General features: G+C 38.8%; 1 protein-coding gene across 1 annotated transcript in view; it reads right to left on the reverse strand.

The window, feature by feature from the left end:
• cxadr (CXADR Ig-like cell adhesion molecule) overlaps nt 1-16,207 on the reverse strand; it is a 67,695-nt gene extending 51,488 nt beyond the window's left edge. Inside the window, exon 1 of the mRNA XM_038273863.1 lies at nt 16,016-16,207. Coding sequence (XP_038129791.1) covers nt 16,016-16,067 — 52 coding nt within the window. The 5' untranslated portion in view covers nt 16,068-16,207. The remainder of the gene's footprint in view (nt 1-16,015) is intronic.
• Nucleotides 16,208-19,508: the final 3,301 nt, after the last annotated feature.

Here is a 19,508-nt window from a genome sequence, read left to right on the forward strand (position 1 = left end):
AAATTTTGCTTTACACATTTTAAAATGTTTATCATCATAATAGAAGGAGCAGAATTCAGGGAAGAGATGGACCAGAGGCCAGCAGCAGGAACAACAATGTTAGGCCTTTGCAGATAGAGAGATTCTAATGTCCTGACTATGTCTATTGCAGAGAGAAACGAGGCAGGTATTAGGAAAAGGTTTTCATAGAGACTTCACAGGAAAGGTAAAACTGAATGAAAGATGCTGATAAAAACCTCAAAAAAAATTTTCCCCAACCAGCTTCCTTATTACTGTGACATATAACCCCCACAAGCCTAATTTTCTGTACATTCATAGATGCATTCATGGATGCATCTCTGTTATGATGGAAATAAACAATTTGATTGAAGTTGGGATTTTGAATAAATTTTCTTTTTTCATTGCATTAATAAGAAGTAGGGAAGGGGTATATAGGGTGCAGCGCCTTTTATGGCAACATGGCCTCAAACACCATGCCCCCCCCCCTTTGGACAGGCTGTACCAAACTGAATTTCCCTTCAGGATTAATAAAGAAGAATTCAATTGAATTGAATAAACTCGATTTATCTCGAGTTTCCCCCCGCAGAATAGTTAAAATGACTATCGCAACTATCGAGTACAAATTCGTACAACGACATTAAGCCGTCTGCAACTATTTCACTGCAAGTTTTATTTTTCCAACACAATTTGAATGCATCATAAACCTCTCTTCCAAACAGGATAATTTTCTGTGCTGCACACACACTACAGCAACCAGCTAAGTAATATATGGCAGCGGTCTAGATTTCACGCTAAGGTCATCAAACTAAATGTGCCGCAAAACCATTGCTACAAAGGGTAGCAGTACAAATTTATTCACCATCTTTTCCACGGCAAAATAAAGAATGTTGGAGCTGAAGATGTTACTGTTAATCAGTCAGGATTTTATACCAGCCCATTCCAAATCAGGGAGCCGGATGACAGTGTTCATTTGTTAGGATGGCCTAGTGAAAGTCCACACTTCCTGAGCTATTTCTATAGTTATGCTGCTATAGGCTTAGACTTCTGGGGGACATAGGGACCCCTTTCTCATTATTCTGCTTCATTCTATCTCTGTTTCCCCACTGTGCAGAATCTATTAGTTCAATCTCTAACATTGTGCTCTCTCTACTTTTTTCATAGTAGCTTCATCTGGTCTGTTCCTGTTTGGCTGTGACTCCATCCTGGAGAGAAATATCAGCTGTACTGCTGTCATCAACACCTTTGGTTATAGATGTTGGAGATCGGCCTGTTTTTCAGTGTAGTCCTGTTTCTCTGAACGTGACTGGCTGGATGTGCTCTCTTCATCTTCTGACATGGGAGTTGGCTCGGAGCTCTTCTGCCTCCCTGTGTGTTTCCTGGACGGGGCCGCCTTTTACAGTTGCTTTCTGTATCTCTGCTTCAGTCTCCTTCATTCCCAGTCGGCCTCAGCAGATGGCTATGCTGGAGGTTTCTTCCGGTTAAAAGGGAGTTTTTCCTCTCCACTCTCACTACAAGCATGCTTAGTGTGAGGGATTGCATTTGATGCAATCATCTGGTTTTCTTTAGATAGAAACTTTGAATCAATTTGACTGGATGATCTGGTTGAACTGTAAAGTGCCTTGAGATGGCGTGTTGTGAATTGGCACTATATAAATAAACTGAATTTAATTAAACTCCTAAACGATTAGGAAGCAGCTGTAAAACTCAACTAAATGAAAAGATAAATGTAGAGTGCAAAAACGATCAAAACTGATGAGAACTTTTATCCAGATCCAAATCCACCGCATGCAGTCAGAGGGAACGCGATACCTAGAAAAGCTTCTGCAAGGTGATCTGACGGCTGTTGGTGTTGCACCTGAATCTAAGTGCTTCTGCCCCGGCCAACTCCCTGATGGATCTAATGACATCTAAACAAGGTCTAACCCAACAGCAGCCAAACGCTGCTTATAGGACGTCTGCATCAGTCTGGCAAATATCTAATCTCCCAGGAAGTGTCTGAATCGTTGCACAATGACTTCCCACCTGCTGTGTTACAGGTTAGAAATTAAAGAATAAGTGCTTGTGGGAGCAGGGCACAAAGGTAAACTATAATTAAATCAGAGGATTTTACCCTGGTGGTACATCAACACCCGAGGGACGAGGGTTAAAACAGAATCCTTCCTGAAAACTGTAGTATTTGGCTAAATCTCAGATGACGTTGCAGGCGGAGGAGAGGATCTTTTTATGTTCTCCAAGGTCGTTCATTGACAGCTGGGGTGCTGAGGTGTGTTATGGCTCTAGCCGTCGCAGATGAATAATTTCTTAACGCTCATCCGTCTCAGAGCGATTAAATATGAAGGCAATGCCCTGGCACACCTTAGAGTGGGAGCTGTGTTGTTGTGAGCATCTCTGTGACTGGGTGGGGGGGATTTATTATTTTCTAATTATTGGTGCCTTGGAGAGTGCCAGTCAGCCGCAAAGCTCTGAGTGTGCTGATGAATTATACATGGGCTGTATTAAGGCACCGAACTTGTGACCAGAACCGGCTCTGTTGCCCATCTGGGTCACTGCTTAGTAAAACAGAGGCACTTGTCGTTAATGCAGTCCAGTTTGGTGCGCTGTGTCCAGGCATAAAGCAGCCAGGCTTTGGCTATTTTCACTTTAACCTAATTTCTTTGTAGTGGGACCAGGCCAGCTGTCCGTTTCCTCTCACCGTACAGAGAAGCACTAGAGTTCTGGAACAGCTGGTGTGGCTTGTTGACCTTGCTTTAGTTTGACCCGCTGAGCCGCTACACCCACAAGCCCAGATGTGTTGTAATCATACCTATAGATCCAATAAACGCAGCGAAGTAATGACCTCACCGGAGCAGAGATATAGAGAAACAGTTTTAAATGAATGTTGACCTGGAAGCACTAAATCTGGAGGTTTTCTTTGGGTACGAAGTTTCAGCTAAACAAAGGCCTTTAGTATTAAACTTTAAATCATAATGATAAAGTGTTATTGATAACTAAAGGAAGACGATATATTGATCCCTCGATATTTGGGGCAGATATTAGCCTCTGTATGAGCCGAAGCGTTTATGTGTTGGCCGATTCATTGCAGCAGTCAGCAGCCATTCCTGAGATCAGCTGAAGCATCGACGCTCCCTATTTGGTTTATTAACATCCTTCTATTGTGAATTGAGACTTCAGTAACATTTGTTATTATTTTGTCATTTTTATGATGTAAATGGAAAACAAAGAAATATCAGCTTCAAGAATCAGCCAAAAAAATTATAGAGCTAAGAATAGAATTCAACTTTTCTCTGACAAGTACAAAGCAACGAAGTTAACTCTCTGTATTTAACCCATCCCCATGAGGAGCAGTGGGCTGCCATTGTAAGGTGAAGGGTCTTACTCAGGGACCCTGATTGGCAGTCCACGGGATTGTGTGGGATGTGAACTCACATCCTCCAAGACCACTAACCACTAGGCCCCCACTCTCCCTCTAACAGAGGCTTAAATTCAGCCCTATTTAATCTAGAGATGCACAGATCCCATGATATTAGATCCTTTCTATCTCTGCTTCTTTTTCTATGTCTGCTTCTGTCTCCTTGAGTTTACCGAAATTTAGAGGGGCATGACAACCCAGAAAGGGGGCAATTGCATCACAGCTAACGAACGCTGTCCAATGAGTCACATTAATCAGCTTAACAGTGAATTCTTTTTTACGTCAGGTAAAATTAAATTAAATTAAATCTCCACAACCTGAGGAAACCAACACCGTTTCTCTAACAGTTTGCTTCTTTTGCTAAAAAGCTTAATATTAGAAAAAACAAATAAAACACAAAGATCATTGACGTTTTCTACAAACTTCGGTTATTTAAATTGAACAGGTCACAGCATAGGCATTTAAAGGCAGTGAGCTAATTTTTTCATTAACAAATTTTTTCTAAACACTTTTCCAACTGTAACCCTGCAAATAAATAGTTTATTTTATATTAAAACCCATTTATGAGACATTATTTACAGCAAATATCTACTTAATATGGATGCAATATCATTGATCTATGAAGTACAAAGTAATGCAATACAATTAGCAAGAAATTAGTTGATACCTGCCTGCAGTTAGCTATATGTGATGTTTTTCAATGAGATGAAGTGCTAAAAATGGCTACTTCAACAGCTGCTCCCCCCCTACCTGCGTCTCCCTCCAATTCACCTCACCTTCTGCTCATAAAGCTTCAGGACGAAATAATAAAATCCCGCCACCACTCAGCTCTGTGCAAACAGCAGCTGATAAATCGTGGCACAGATGATAAACTATACAACGCTCACCTCTAAAAAATTCTGGTGAAACAGGAAAAAGAAGTGTAGCATTCAGATATATTTTTGAGTCAGTTTTTCCCGATAAAAGGATTATTCTCTCCCTCTGTGTGCTCTACAGGAAAACATTGCACAACAGATCATTAACCGGAGGCTGGTGGATGCAGAGAGCGGGGCTGACATCTACCTAGCAGGTATACAGAGAGGAAGCGGCACACCAGCACCCTGAGGGGCTGCCAGCCACACTGAGTATCTCCATACTCAGATGTCGAGCCTAGAAAACACTAAAGACATTAAATCTCTCCTTCTAACCATCACAAAGTGCGGATATGAAGGTAGTTCAGGTGAGGTGAGAGGTTAGCTTCCATTTCATCATGTTTACATCTCATAAGACAGCGTCTTCAGTTCATTTAAACCTCCCTGAAGCTTCGTCTCTGAGCCTTCGGTGCAAATTTAGTCTCCTCCCTGAACTGAACTCTCATTTTCTCTTATGTTTTGATGTCATCATAAATGTTAAAGCAAGCAGCAGTCATTATTTATGTAAGCAGGTTGTCATGTCAACGACCATTTATGATTTCCATTGCAAACAAGGTTTTTCATCGCCAACTAAGACACGTGTATTTATGAACGCGGTTAGAAAAGCTGCTTGCAGGGCCACCCAGCCTCAGCTCCTCTGCATCTTTAAACACTTGAGATGAGCAGATGGGGAAACGTTTAGGGAAATTTGTTTTAGTTACTCTGCTTTAATGTGTGGCACTATGTGACACAAATAAACGATTTCTCAACAAAAACATGTCCAATAATACAGTAATATTGCGATTACATGCGATTATTATTTTCCAGTTTAATTTCTCATGTCTATTTAAACATATACAAGCAAATCTGTTTCATATTAATCAGATTTATTTAAAACACAGATTACAACAATAAAGGAAAGACGTGCACCAATCGGAAGAATTTGGAAACAACGGTTGGAACAGACGCTTCCCTATGACTCTTTCATTAAACATTATACATAAACATATAGACTCCAATCCTTAAACACTGACAGATTTTAACAGGACAGTCTGTAAATAAATAAATAGATAAGATACGAAAATAATAATAACCGATCTCCAGTCAGTTATCAGCATCACACCTACTAAAGTGCAGGAAAAGTTCAGCGAACAAATGTATTCTTTCAACCAGTTGAAATGAACACAAAATAAATGAGTGTATGAACTTTTTAAACCCAAGAAAACATTTTTGAACAATTATGCAAATTTTATTTTCACTCAGTAACAGCAGCATACAACATTTTAAAGTGCAAAAAGAAGTATGGCACAGGCAGTTACTTAACGTTGAGGCACTGGTAGTTTGCTTTCTAGCCATGCAGCTATCATACATGGCCTTGTGGTGGTTTTTCAGGGTTTAAATAGGAATTAGTAACTTCCATAAGCATCAGGAACAGCGGAGACAGTTGTGACAAAAGCCGTGACAGAACCTCTGCTGTTTTAAAACCGTTTTATTCCTGCTAAGACGAGTGTGATTTGATGTTTAAGGTGCAAGTCAAAGTCAGCCAGTTGAAGGTCACAAAAACCTGAGATAGGAAATCAGCAACAAATGTCTAATCAGGGCATCTGTGATGTTATCGGGAAAATATGGGATATTGTGGCTGAAATGCATCATAATAAAATAACTTGTGATAAATCAGTAGCGCCTTCGGTCTGCTTTGCGTTTACTGTAGACACAAAGTCCAGAATAACCAAGATATACTGGAATCAAAGAGGTTCTTCACATCAATATTTAAATGATGAAGTCCCAGTTCTTAACATTGCTTTCAAGTCTTGAGACTTTCTACAATTGAAGTTCTATACATTTCTTGCAGATTACGAAAACCTAAATTTACTTTTTGTTTCAGAAAAGGAGCACCAAGCTCAGAGGTGTTTTGGAAATGAGGCATGTGAAAAATCTTAGCGGAAAGAGAGGCATATTTGTCACAGAGCCCATTATTCCTCATTAGGAGCAGAGGGCATTGTGGGAGCTTCAGAGTCGAGCATGAAGTGGCTAAGTGATGAATATGCTAGGGGGGTGTTTATCGCCCTCACAGTGCGACACAGTGATGATGACCGATGGACTCAGGAGAGCGGGAGAAAAAGCAGCGCTGCTTTGACCTTGTTTTAAATGACAGACAGTCCCTCTGCTATACATGTATCCCGTCTTTCTGCCCCGTCCCTGTTCAGCTCATATTTCAACAGCTCCTGCTGTCAAATTATACTTCCTAGACATGTCACACTTGCACCCAGACTTTGCTTTATACCAGGTAACATCCAATGAGATCTCTGTTGGTTAAAAACACTGGAAAAGGCAAACAGAACTAACAGAAGTGAGATAGGCAGTTTCACGCAGTCCTTTAAATTAGTTTTTAAATGTATTTGAGTTCATCACACATTTTAAAAATACCTTATTAAAATGACTGAAACAGTATTGAGAGCAGATGCTTAAGTAAACTTGCTAGCTGTGTGGAGAGATGATAAGGAAATGTTTTAATTTCATCTTTTCAAACATTCCTCCTTTAAATAAACATCCTTCTGCTGCGGTGCTTCAATTACAGCCACAGGCTGCCGCCTCAGCAGGAGGATTTCTTAGCTGGGGGTTAAGTACGAGGTTCCAGCACATTTCAGATATTAAAACACTTTTTTTTTTGTCTGAAACAATATTTCTGGAGCTTTCTACATAGACAAAAAAATGTTACTATGGATACGTAGCAGCTATCTCCACTGAGGTCGGGTTTAAATATGGAAAGTGTAATCAACATGCTTGAAGGATGAGATATGAAACACATTTCTGCGGTTCTATATATTCTCATTGTACTAACAAAGACAAAAATTGTATTTAATGTGGGTGAAAAAATGCTTCAGTCTCAAAGCTGATGGACAAGAAGACAAGATCTGGAACGATGTCCAAAATATTAAAAGAAAACAGAAAGGAGAACGAATGAGGAATGATTTAACAATCATTCTAAGGGCTTTCTTTTTTTTTTTTTTTATATATATAAACGCACCCACAACCCTTTAAAGTCATAGGGAAGCGGCCGTTCCAGCCCTTGCATTTCCGAATTCTCCTGAGCGGTGCCCAACTTTACACGACTGAATTTGATTGATTGTTGTGGCGGAAGGTACGCAAGCCTTTTCGGTTGTGGCCACAGAAGCTTCTTGCTAACCAGTTACCAACTTAGTGCTACTAGGTTCCTAATAGTGCTAGTAGTAAGAGGAAGAGGACCCCAGCAGCTTTGTTTGGTGTAGAAGGCTTCCAGCCGTACATGTTTGAGCCCTTGCCTCGCAACGCTGCCAGTTCTGTTAGCTCTACGCCTGCTGAAGACACAGACGTCCATCCCCGTGAACACTGGGACGGAACTCAATGGGAAAGGAAAGGATTCTGATTTCAACCGTTGCGTATATTAGCTGCGACATATGAATCAAGATGCTATGACCGAAAACAATTGATCAACAGATGACCGTTGATATATGATTGGCCGAATGTAATAACTAACTGCGCTGCATGAAATAATGGGAAAAAAAACACTGATTTTAAGACAGGATTTTTTTTTTTTAAATAGAAATTTTCTAACTTTTGAGACAATATAGTCTGATAAATAGTACATTTATATACATGTTTAAGCCAGAATGATGAGACATTCAAATATGACTTCCCTACGAGCTTCAAAGAATGTCCTTAACTTCATTCTACATCAACATCGATTGGCTGGTTCTTTGAGCTGTGCTCCATCACTCTTTTTTTTTTTTTTTACATTTACAATTTATCCATTTCCAGCTGTTTTTCTGTGCATTATTGGGAACTAAACATCACTAAGCTTCAGCAAGAGGTCAAACACAATAACTCAGCAGGCAGGGAGAGCAAACACTCTTTGCCAGAATCATACTGACCCCTAAAAACATGGCGGCTAGCTAGTATCTGAGGCTCCAGGACACAAACACCCGGCAGGTTCTGAACACAGCCATGCAAATGAATTCAAATGCAACGTCAGAACATACAGGTAGCCGTTCAGTAACTGGCGCTAGGCTTTAGGAGCAAGACAGCTCTAAAGCACAACCTTGACCCATCTGTCATTCTAAGACTGACTTTGTGACCGTGGGGTTAAAGCAAAATGAGGGTGATATCTCATCCTTCAGCAGCAGCCTCACAAAGCGGTTTTACTCTCCACCTGTAAAGAGGGAATGCTCCTTGAATACAAACTAGATGCACTTCAAAACAAGCCCTGCTATTAATCACTTTCCCTGAAGCTGCAGCAGGCAGTAATTTGTTCATTCAGTAATCCAGATATAAAATGGAGGGGAGAAGAGACGTGGGGTAATGTGGCAAAGCTCTGCTTTTAACGCGTCCGCATAGGTGAGGAGAGTCCGGGGCACGGCTTGGACAACGGTGGCATGTTAAAATATTAACGTCTCCCAGGCTGTGAATATTCATGTGCGGTTGTCCCCCATCATCCGATGGTAGAGGACAGGCCACTGTCCCTGGAGAGTAATCCGATTCTCTACGTCCCTGTTTCACTCAAGGACAGGGGGCTCTGGGTGGAGAGGGTGTTTGGCTGGAGGTGAAGCTGTTTGAGCAACATGTTGGAGCCAACAGGAGGCTCGGCATGAAAGGTGAATGTGACCTCTCCTTATTACAGACGACAAAGGCTCAAATTCAGTCCTTTGTGTCTCCAGCTGACGTTTCTATGAGTTATTCTATCATGGAAAAATGCAGCAAATATTAAAAGGAAACAAAAGCTGAGGTTTGAAAGACATTTTACTCTTTGAAGGTCTCTAAAGAAATTCTTTAAATTCATATAAGAGCCTTATCAGCTGTAAAAGAACCTATCAGCAAAAGAAGGGGGAGGGGAGCTTTCTTAAGCAACTGGAGCACTCAGACTCACGTCCACTCCTTTTGTTTTCTTTTAGTAACCAAGCAACCAGTTCTTGGCCAGGCCGCCGGTTTTAGGCTCATCAGGTAGCTTTGCTCTGAGGCTGCTCTCATTCCCACTGTGCCTTCATTCTTTTCTAAAGCGTTTCTCAGCTGATCTGATCCACAGTCACAGTGGGTTCTCAAATAGAAATAATGTTTTAAGTTTAATCTAGAGGAGTGTGTGTGGGGGGGAGGCATAGAGAAAACTGCTGACAGGGGAGGATTTCCTCAGTGAAGATCTCCCACTAACTACTAAACTGCAAAGAACCCAGTGAGCTGTGCAGACGGCCTGGATGGAGCGAACTCTGCTCCATTTTGTAAATTAAAATAAAAAAATGCAATTCAGAAATAGAACTTTAATAGGTTTTAATAAAAAATGCTTTTGAGTGTAACTTTCACACATTTTGTATTTTCTTTTTAAACTGCCTATTTTAATATTTTACTTTTGCAATAAATGTTTTTACAGATTTTATTTTTACAAATGTCTGTTTTGTAGAAAAATTGCATTAATAGATCACATTCTCTTCTGTCCAAGCCAAATAATAAAATGTTACCAGCGTCCAGCAGACCAATAGAAACGTGTCTTTGTTCTAGCCTGATAAACCAGACTAAATGTGAGATTAAATGTGTAATTTAGTCTGGCTCCAATGAATAAGACATCGGAATATTGCTGATGAGAACAACCCGCTGTTTTTTAAACCATGTCTGTGCCTTTTGGCCAACGCTCTGACCAATGAGCGCAACTGACTGTGACGTGGTAAGCAGTGGATAGCAATAAGATCATGGAGTTGGACTATTGCTGTCGTTTGTGCAAAAAAGACATGCGAGTAGCCGGTGTTCTACACCACTGTTCACAACCTTTCCAAAGTTCAAATCAACCGTTGACAGTGGCAGAAAGGTTACAGAAAGTTGGAGTAAACGTTTCGATTACATCGGGGAAATCCAATCGAGCCTGTCGAGCTTTTACAAAAGTGTTGAATAGATTGGAAAGATATCTGCCAACTTATTGAAGGTGGATTGAAAATGAGGTGGAAGCAGTTGCCCCCGCAGAACGACCAGCTGCTGCACGCAGCTTTGTCGTCAACCCTGAAAACCCCGCCCGCTTTGAATGCAAAAATTCAAAACAAATCTCTGCGTTGTGATTGGCCCGCCAGTTCTAGGGGCCTGGGGCATTGATCGAGGTTAGACCACTTGCAGGCAAAAATGATTTTTGCCGCTGGCTAGTTTACTAAACTATCTTTGCACCTCAATCCAGAGGAAAGTCTGCCCCCAGGAAATACATTTGAAAAGAATGCTATTAGTTAAACAAACTCAAACATTTGATAAAAAGTTAAGATATGATACTGTAAAACAAAATCTTGAAATGAAATCTGAAATAAAAAATGTAAATGTATTGTTTTTGCAAAAATGAAAAAAAAAGTTGAAAAAAAAAAATCAGAGAAACAGCAAAGTTGCTCTCAAAACCATATTTTAAACACTTTCTCAAGTTTTGTTACAAATTTTTCTCTACGTACAAACCGTGCAGCTATAAACTACCCAGAACATTTTAGGTGAAACATCACTAAAGTCAGACAGACGACAGCCTTTCCCTTGTAATCTGAAGCAGGTTATAACAGCTCTGAGCTATCTGTAGGTTATTTGCTCCCGGCTGACCTCAACCTGCTGTGATTTTGCTCATTAGTTCCACACAGCAGGGATCACCTCTGTTAGTACCTCCACGTAAAAAAAAAAACAATGCTTTTATCTTCATGCAAAATGCTGCCATGAGAAAACCAATTAGTAACCTGAATTTGCTGGATATTGGAAACTAAATATCTTCATACAATAAAACTCTTAACATTTTAGCAGACTGAGCATAAGCTGTTGTAGGCAGAGGACTAAGTAAAACTGAGTGGATAAGCATCATAATTACTGCCAAAGTCATTAGATCCAAGCAGATGGCAGGAGCTCATAGGACACTGTTTCATCTATGTTTTCTTAAGCACATTTTGACGTATCACCATAGAAAAGTTAGATGGAAAACAAAGAAACTGTGCTAAAGAGTAAATGTGCTAAAGAGAAGATGGAAACATTTGTAGATTTCTGACGTGGTAAACATTTAGCTCACATCACTGATCAGTTGTTTTCTTTACCATCTTCCTGAAAACAGCATCAGAATCCCATTTTACTCTCAACTAGAGATCGACCAGTACGGTGCAGTGCTTTCGATATTTTTCGAAGCCAATATCAATTCTCCTTCTATTCATATGATAAAAATGACACTGATAGCACATGTAGAACTAATCTGAATAATAAAGAATCATTGATTAGCAAATCAAACAAACATTAACAACAGATGGCTAATGGAGGGAGCAGCAATGCACGCGCTCCATTTAATCTGAGTGATCTAATGAGTTCGAAAACACATGCAAGTATCAGACGATATAGATGATAGAAAAAATGCTATTATCAGCCAAAAATATTGGCCAGCTGATGGAAGATTTGATTGAATCGGCTCTGTAAAGTGCCTTGAGATGACATGTGCTGTGAATTGACTCTATATAAATAAACTGAATTGAATGCATCGGTCTAGCTCTCATGCCTCTGGATGGCATGAACCCTCGTTGATACCAGCTAACATGACGTTAAACAATTGGAGCCAATAATAACTTATCAGTGCACAAAAATCTCCCTTTTCAACCATCTTGTAGCCCCCCTGTTTCAGTCTTGCTGTCTCGCTGTCACTACTCAAGTTAGGATTGGTGGGCTGATTTTATTCTGAAGTTCACCGTGACTTTTTTCTGTCTGGTTCCCTCTTTTCCTGATTAGCGTGTTAAATTCGGGAGCTTGCTGCCAAGACCATCAAAAAATTTTGTTTTTCTAGAGAAACTACATTGATCTCAATCACCTCTGTAGTGGGACCTGTACCATGACTCAGTGTGCACATTGACTGGAATGATTTGGGGTCCATGCGATGCCCGCAACATTGGAGTTTATGTTAATGATATAAACTTGAGTTTCCAGAAATCTCTCAATCTCCTTCAGATCAGCTCAAATACATGCTGGTGAGTATTCTCAGTCTTCAAGGTCATAGGTATTCCAAAATACTTAAAAAAAAAAAAAAAAATCCACTGGACTTTGTTTCCAAGTTTGAAGACGTTTCACTTCCCATCCAGGAAGCTTTTTCATTTAAAAGTCAGGAAACAACACAGTGTGTGTAATAGAGGTGGCGTTTTATTAAAGAAGACCTATTATAGTTTTTATTAATACATGTTCTGCTAAAGTCTAATAATGTCAAATCAAAAATAAAAGACTTCTCACAGTTTAGCGATAAATAAAAAACACAGGGGAAAGTGAACCCAATGCGAGATAGGGGTATAAATATAATCGTTTTGTATCGATCCATTGATCCAACAGCTGACGGCCCGATGCATCGACACGTCCGCCAGAGAATAGATTCATGTTTTTTGTTTTCCTCTGGTCTATTTTTATCCATTTGCTCCTGGGCGTAATTCTCACTCCCGTACATGTTTGAGCCCTTGCCTCGCAACGCTGGCAGTTCTGTTAGCTCTACGCCTGCTGAAGACACAGACGTCCATCTCCGTGAACACTGGGAATCAGAATCAGAAATACTTTAATAATCCCAGAGGGAAATTACTTTTGTTACTTTTGTTTGAAAGAACTCAATGGGAAAGTAATTTAATTGACAGATGACCATTGATACTTGATTGGCTGAATTTAGGTGTACAAGCTGACATATAACTAACTGGCCTGCATAAGATAACGGGGAAAAAAACAAAGATTCTAAGACAGATTAAGATTTTTTTTTTTTTGTTGAAAATTTTCTAACTTTTTGGGACAATATGGTCTGATAAAAAGTACATTTATATACATGGGTTAGGGTTAGGGTTCTGTCTAGATTACTTTAGTCAACATGTTTCTTCTGAATAGGGAAAGGAAAATAGAGCAGAAATATCCCAGTTTTTGTTCAGCCAATAAAGAGAGCTCTGCACAAGACCATTTATTTCCAAGCCCAGATAGAAGAATGCTACAAGTCCTACAGTTACTGTTCTTGTCTGGCGAAGTGGAACAGAGCTCAAATAACGAGACCACAGTGCCATTAAGATGGTAATGAGGCCAAACTAGCGTGTACACAACAATGTGAATCCGGAGACAAAGGCAGAACTCAACACAACACCATGTTGCACACAATAACCTGGATCTTTGCAGAAAGAGATGAGCTAGAAGATCCAAAGCAAAGCCCTCCTGCATTTCATTTAGGCCACTGGAATTTAGATCTATTCTCAGAAGCTCTGCAGCTTCCCAGCAAAAAAACACAAAAAACATCTAATGATAGTTGAGTAAGTACCATGATGCATCAGTGACTGAAGCCAAAACACAAGCGGGTGGCTGATGTTTCACTCTATTCATCTCAGAGGGAGGAGTGGTTTGGTAGTTTCAGTTTAAATTCCAGCAAACAAAAGACACGCCCTCACTAATGACTAATGATTTGTTCAGAGTCTAAAAATAAAGAATCAATGAACTTTATGAAACATTAAAGATATTATCCTGTTGTTTATTGTCTCTACAATCAAAGATGTACGCTGGAAACCAGATAGAAGAGTCCAGTAATCGGAGAAGAGATTTTGGTGGCCGTATTTAACAAAAAAAAAAAAAAGGCTGCCAATTCTTTTTTTTTTTTTTTTGATCGGCAGGCATTAGGGAAAAAACACAATGTGATTAACTTCAGCCTAAATTTGAAGCATTCAGTTATCTACTCAAACTTACCACATCAACCTGGGATCCATGCAGTACTCATTATACCTTGCTGAACAGAATTTGAATTAAAACAGGAATAAAAACTAGTAAAACATTAGAGGACATACTCCAGAGATCTGTGATGTATTGTTTTATGAATTATTAAGGCCAATTTATGCCAATTTATGCTTCTGAAGCATAAAAAAAACTGTTACTAAACATCGGACGGTCGCAAACCCGCGCAGACAAAAAGCAGCTGTGATTTGTCCTTGGTATGCCTTTCCGGCTGTCTGTGTGTTCGTCCTTCTCGATTCGGTGCCGAGGTGCGCCATTTTTAAAAACCGAGGAACAACTACGACAAAAGGTTAATTGGTATTTTTGCCAACTCCTTTAAGAGAACCTGTTCCTCTTCTACGTCTAGCAACTCTAGAACCGTCTCCGTGATATTTTGCAGATGCGCCATTGTTGTTTAGGAAGATAAACACACCCAGCGGTGCCGCCAAAGTTCTCATGATCAGCCACACAAGTTCTTGCGAGTTCTCAAATAGGCGCCCCCTTGTGCTTTGGCGGGAAACTGCTGCGCGTCCTAGAAATTCCAGACCGGCGGTGCAGAAGTAAACCAGCAAAACTGATTGGCGAACAGCCCCAGGCCACAATTGATGTGTGCGGATGCAGAAGTCTAATCTGCTCTTTAGTCACGTTGAAGCTCACTTTTGGTGGGAAGACTGGATTTTGCATAATATTTTTAAAACAATACAACAATGAAATTGTTCCTCTTTTGTAGACAAACAATACCATACCATAAAGTCTATTTAGCAATTAAGACAGTTGAGTCAAACATTAAAAGGAATATTAAGATAAAAACGTCTTTCTGATTAAATATCCACTTTATAAACTGAAAAATCTCACCGTTAACAAAACTAAATTAGACGTTTTACAAAACAATACACTTAAAAAAACATTAAGAGCAATCCAAATCTGTCTATGGTAAAAACACTGGATTAAAGTTTTAAATCCTGAATTTCTTACTCTGAATCATTTAAACCATCCGGGGAATAAATCTGCCAACATGAGGAAACGTGTATTTAAGTTGATATGAAAGGCAGGATTTCAGGCTGGATAATGGGCAGAGACACAGAGGAGGGGGGGTTAAAACTGCTGGCAGATGGCAGACTAAAAAAAACAGCACTTTGAAGTCCTCCAGCCACAGGTTTAAAAGCGGATCAAGCTTTTGTATGATAAACCAAAAGACATTTCTGACATTAAATAAAACAGCCATGGCTTTTCCCCCCTACTACCATCAATCAATAGATTTCAATAATGGAAGGCAGCCAAGAAATTAAGACTAAATTAATAATCCAATTCCTTCTCATTTCAAATGCTGGTTATCTACTTTAGAGAATAAAATTAAATAAATCTATTTCTATTTTCTTTGTGACTTTTAATTAATCTAAGTTTTTCTTTAAAAAAAACCTGAAGATATCCATTACACTGAAAAAAAAATTAAGTGTATGTACCTTTAATTTTAACAAGGTAAATAACATGATTTGCCAATTTTTTACTCTTAAAATAAGATAATTAGATAATATGCACTCGAAATGAGACAATATAATTGTTTTTTTCTTATTTTAAATGTAAATTGTTTGGTTAAATAGGCAAAGTGTCTCATTTGAGTTCTCAAATCCTCAAAAAATTGACTTATTTTAAGAAAAATGATTTCTTCAGACCTAGTTTTTCTGCAGTGTAATAAACTAACTTTGAAGCAGTTGTTTTATTCTTCATAGCACCGTGTCCTCCCTTGCTAGCTCACTAAACGACCCTTGACTCGCAGTTTCTCCCCTCGGAGGCATTTAATTAATTCAAATTAACAGGAAACGCGGTTACCATTATTTACCAACTTGGTAAAGTAATTAAAAACACTTAAAGTTATTCGCTGGGAAACTGGCTGAGAAGAGTTGAACCGTCGGTGGCTAACGGCTGGCTGGCCGCTGCTGCCGTTTGAAATGAGAAATTCCTCAAAGTCGCTCAGTTTCGGATGGAAACTTACCTGGAAAGAAGCTCAGCAGCAGAAAACCAAGCCAGGATTTGGAGGACTCCATCTTTTTTTCCTTGTTAGATATCCCAACAGTTCGCCGGAGAAACTTGGTGAAAGAAGTTGTAACCGATACCGACTGTAGACGGTCAGCCCCGCTCTGCTCCACCGAAGCATCCAAACTCCACTCCCCCTCCTCCTCCTCCTCCTGCTGCGTGCAGGTGCACAGCGGAGCGCGCCCCGGGCGGTCACGTGACACCGAAAGGCTACAAAGCTCAGCGGTGCCATCTACTGGTCAAAAAGGGTGATGACAGTCTCTACAAACACGATTGTTTATCATGGGTTCTTTGTTGTTTAGAGGTGTTTATCCTGAAAGACACAAAATCAAAAGAGAGATTAACTTTTTTTTCTAATGTAAAAGTATGAATCATTTATGTTGATATAAATAAATACCCATGCAATAAATCTGTATTATAATGAATACTCATTATCATTATTATAATGAATTAATATCACAATGTTTTTTTTATATCACTGCTGCTTACCTTATCGAGGCTGCACTTTAAAAAATCCAATTGTCTAGAAAACTGTTCTAAACAAAATTTCTTTTTGTTTACACTTGTGTATACAAAATGGCAAAATAAATCTGTCTAAGTCTAAGTTATAATCTTGCTTAATAAGAGACTTCAGCTTATTTTATATATATATATATATATATATATTCACATCACATGTCATCTCAAGGCACTTTACAGATACAATTCAACCAGATCAGATTGATTCAAAGTTTTCTATCTAAGGAAAACCAGTTGATTGAATCAACTCATTGACTCGAAGGGAATCCCTCGCACTAAGCATGCTTGTAGTGACAGTGGAGAGGAAAAACCCCCTTTTAACCGGAAGAAACCTCCAGCAGAACCAGGCTCAGTGTGAGCGGCCATCTGCCGCTTTTGATGTGCTAAACAGCGCAGAGGCTCAGATGGGAAAATAAATTACACATTTCAACTAAAGGTGTACCAATCAGATACCAATATCAGATATTAATCCAACATTTTTCACAAAAACGATCACTGGATTATATCGGCCTGCTGCTAGGTGATAAAACCTGGTGATAAAAACACAATTCTTCTGTCTAAAGTTTATGTAACCTGTTGGTTAATAATAAATGGGTCAGTTGTTCCTGTTGTTATTGACTATTGTTCTCTGTTTGAATAATATCACTTAATCAAAGCTTTTTCTAACATTCCACACAACAAAAAAAGTATGTAAGATCCGCGTTCTGATGTCTTATCCGGACATTCCTAATTTGAATCTATATCTAAAAAGATTTTAATCAAATCGCCTTAGAAACCAGACTGTAGGGCAAGCAGTGCTACCAAAAAGTATTCACACCCCTAACCTTTTCCTCATTCTGTTATCAGCTCTCTCTAAACTGATGTGATTAAGTATAAACCGTAAAAAATACCCTGTTATCACAAAGTAAAACCTATTTTTCAGACATTTTGGTACATGGAAAAAATCTAAGCTTTGAAAAATAAGTTAAAGGTATTTTTAAGACTCTACTTCAGCCTCAGCTTCTGATTTCCTCTTATCATCCACGACATCCTTATTTAAATCCACCTAAAGTAAAGGTAGTAGATCGGAAGTGATATGGGATTGAAAAGTCTTGATTAAAAAAGTCCTTATGCCATCTTGTTTCACAGATGGCATAAGAAAAAATTATGTCATCTCCTAAATCTGTATGAGTTTTTAATAGCGTGCGCTGACTGTTTGTAATACAGTCTCTCTCAGGACTTTTCAAACTCTTTAGGTTTGAAAAGTCCCTTTTTTAATGCAACAATTTTCTGTGAATCTGCTGGTGAAGATTCTCAGTCATTGAGGTCATAGTCATTCCAATAAAGTAAAAAACAATCCATTGGACTTGGTTTCCAAGTTTGAAGACGTTTGACTTCCCATCCAGGAAGCTTTTTCAATTCAAATATTCAGAATTAGCAATGAGTTTGAATTCTATAAACTATATTTACTATATTAAGATTCAAACTCAGCGCTTATTCAGACAATCCTGGATGGGAAGCAAAACATCTTCAAACTTTAAGCTTGCAAACCAAGTGCAGCGGATTGTTTTTGAACTTTTTTGGAATTTCTTTTAATGGGTTTTGCATGTTGTCTTCTCAGGGACTGCAGATTAAAGTTCGCTATTCAACAAAGGAAACTTATATTGATGTTTCTTATCGATTTCATCCAGGTCTGGTTCTTTTTCTACGTTCTATAAAACATATAATACTGATGACATACAGTGAATGAACCCTGTTAGAGGATGGATGTTTGCATTAGCCAAAACATGTCAGCCCAAAAAACAACAATGCAATAAAACGGTGACCCCAGAGAAAAACACATGATTACTTTAAACTAAATTTATTCATGCAAATAAAGTGAAGTAATTATACACTTTTTAAAATATTGATTTATTTTTAAGACAGTTATGGTAAAAGCCTGTACCCATATAAAACTTTTTCAAGTCAGAGGACTTATTCACACTGGAAAAAAATTGAAATCTAGATAAGTCTTTTTTTCTTAAAATAAGTGTATTTGCTCTTGAATTGAGGAGGTAAAACTGTCATTTTGCCAATGGAACCAAATTTACATTTAAAATAAGAAAACACTATTGCCTTATCTTATTTCCAGTGCATAATATCTAAGTATCTTATTTTAAGAGTAAAAAACTCAATCCATTGGCAAACTATCTAATTTAATGACTCTAATTAAGGATAAATGCACTTAATTTAAAACATTTTTACTTATTTCTAGATTGTTTTTCCAGTGTGGTGGCTAGCTACATTGTATCCACAGCTGCCTTGAGGCTCACTGGCAGAAGTGAGGTGCCACCGGGCCCTCTGACCACCATCAGTAGACAATGCATGTGAAGTGTCTTGCCCAAAGGCACAAAGACACTAAGAAAGCTGGACCTGGGGCTCCAACCGACAACCCTTCAGTTGTATTTTGCATTTTACAGTGTAATAGATTATTAACTGCCTAGATCATGCTTTTGAAAAAATATTGCATATATATATATATATATATACTTAAAGAGAGAGAGAGAGTGAGGAAAATATAGTATAGTATTAAATAAGTATTTGAACATCCTGCTATTTTGAAAGTCCTCCCACTTAGAAATCATGGAGTCTGAAATTGTTATTGTAGGTGTATGTCCACTATGAGAGACATAATCTAAAAAAACACAATATATGATTTATTAACTATTTATTTGCATGACACAGCTGCAAATAAGTATTTGAACACCTATCAGCTAGAATTCTGACCCTCAAAGAGCTGTTAGTCAACCTTCAAAACCTCCACTGCCCACCTCCACTCCATTTATTATCCTAAATTAGATGCACCTGTTTGAGGTCGTTAGCTGCATAAAGTCACCTGTCCACCCCATACAATCAGTAAGAATTCATCTACTAACATGGCCAAAATAAAGGAGCTGTCCAATGACACTAGAGAC

Source organism: Cyprinodon tularosa, unplaced genomic scaffold, assembly GCF_016077235.1.
Source record: "Cyprinodon tularosa strain WSP-4 unplaced genomic scaffold, ASM1607723v1 ctg894, whole genome shotgun sequence".
Classification (NCBI taxonomy): Eukaryota; Metazoa; Chordata; class Actinopteri; order Cyprinodontiformes; family Cyprinodontidae; genus Cyprinodon; species Cyprinodon tularosa.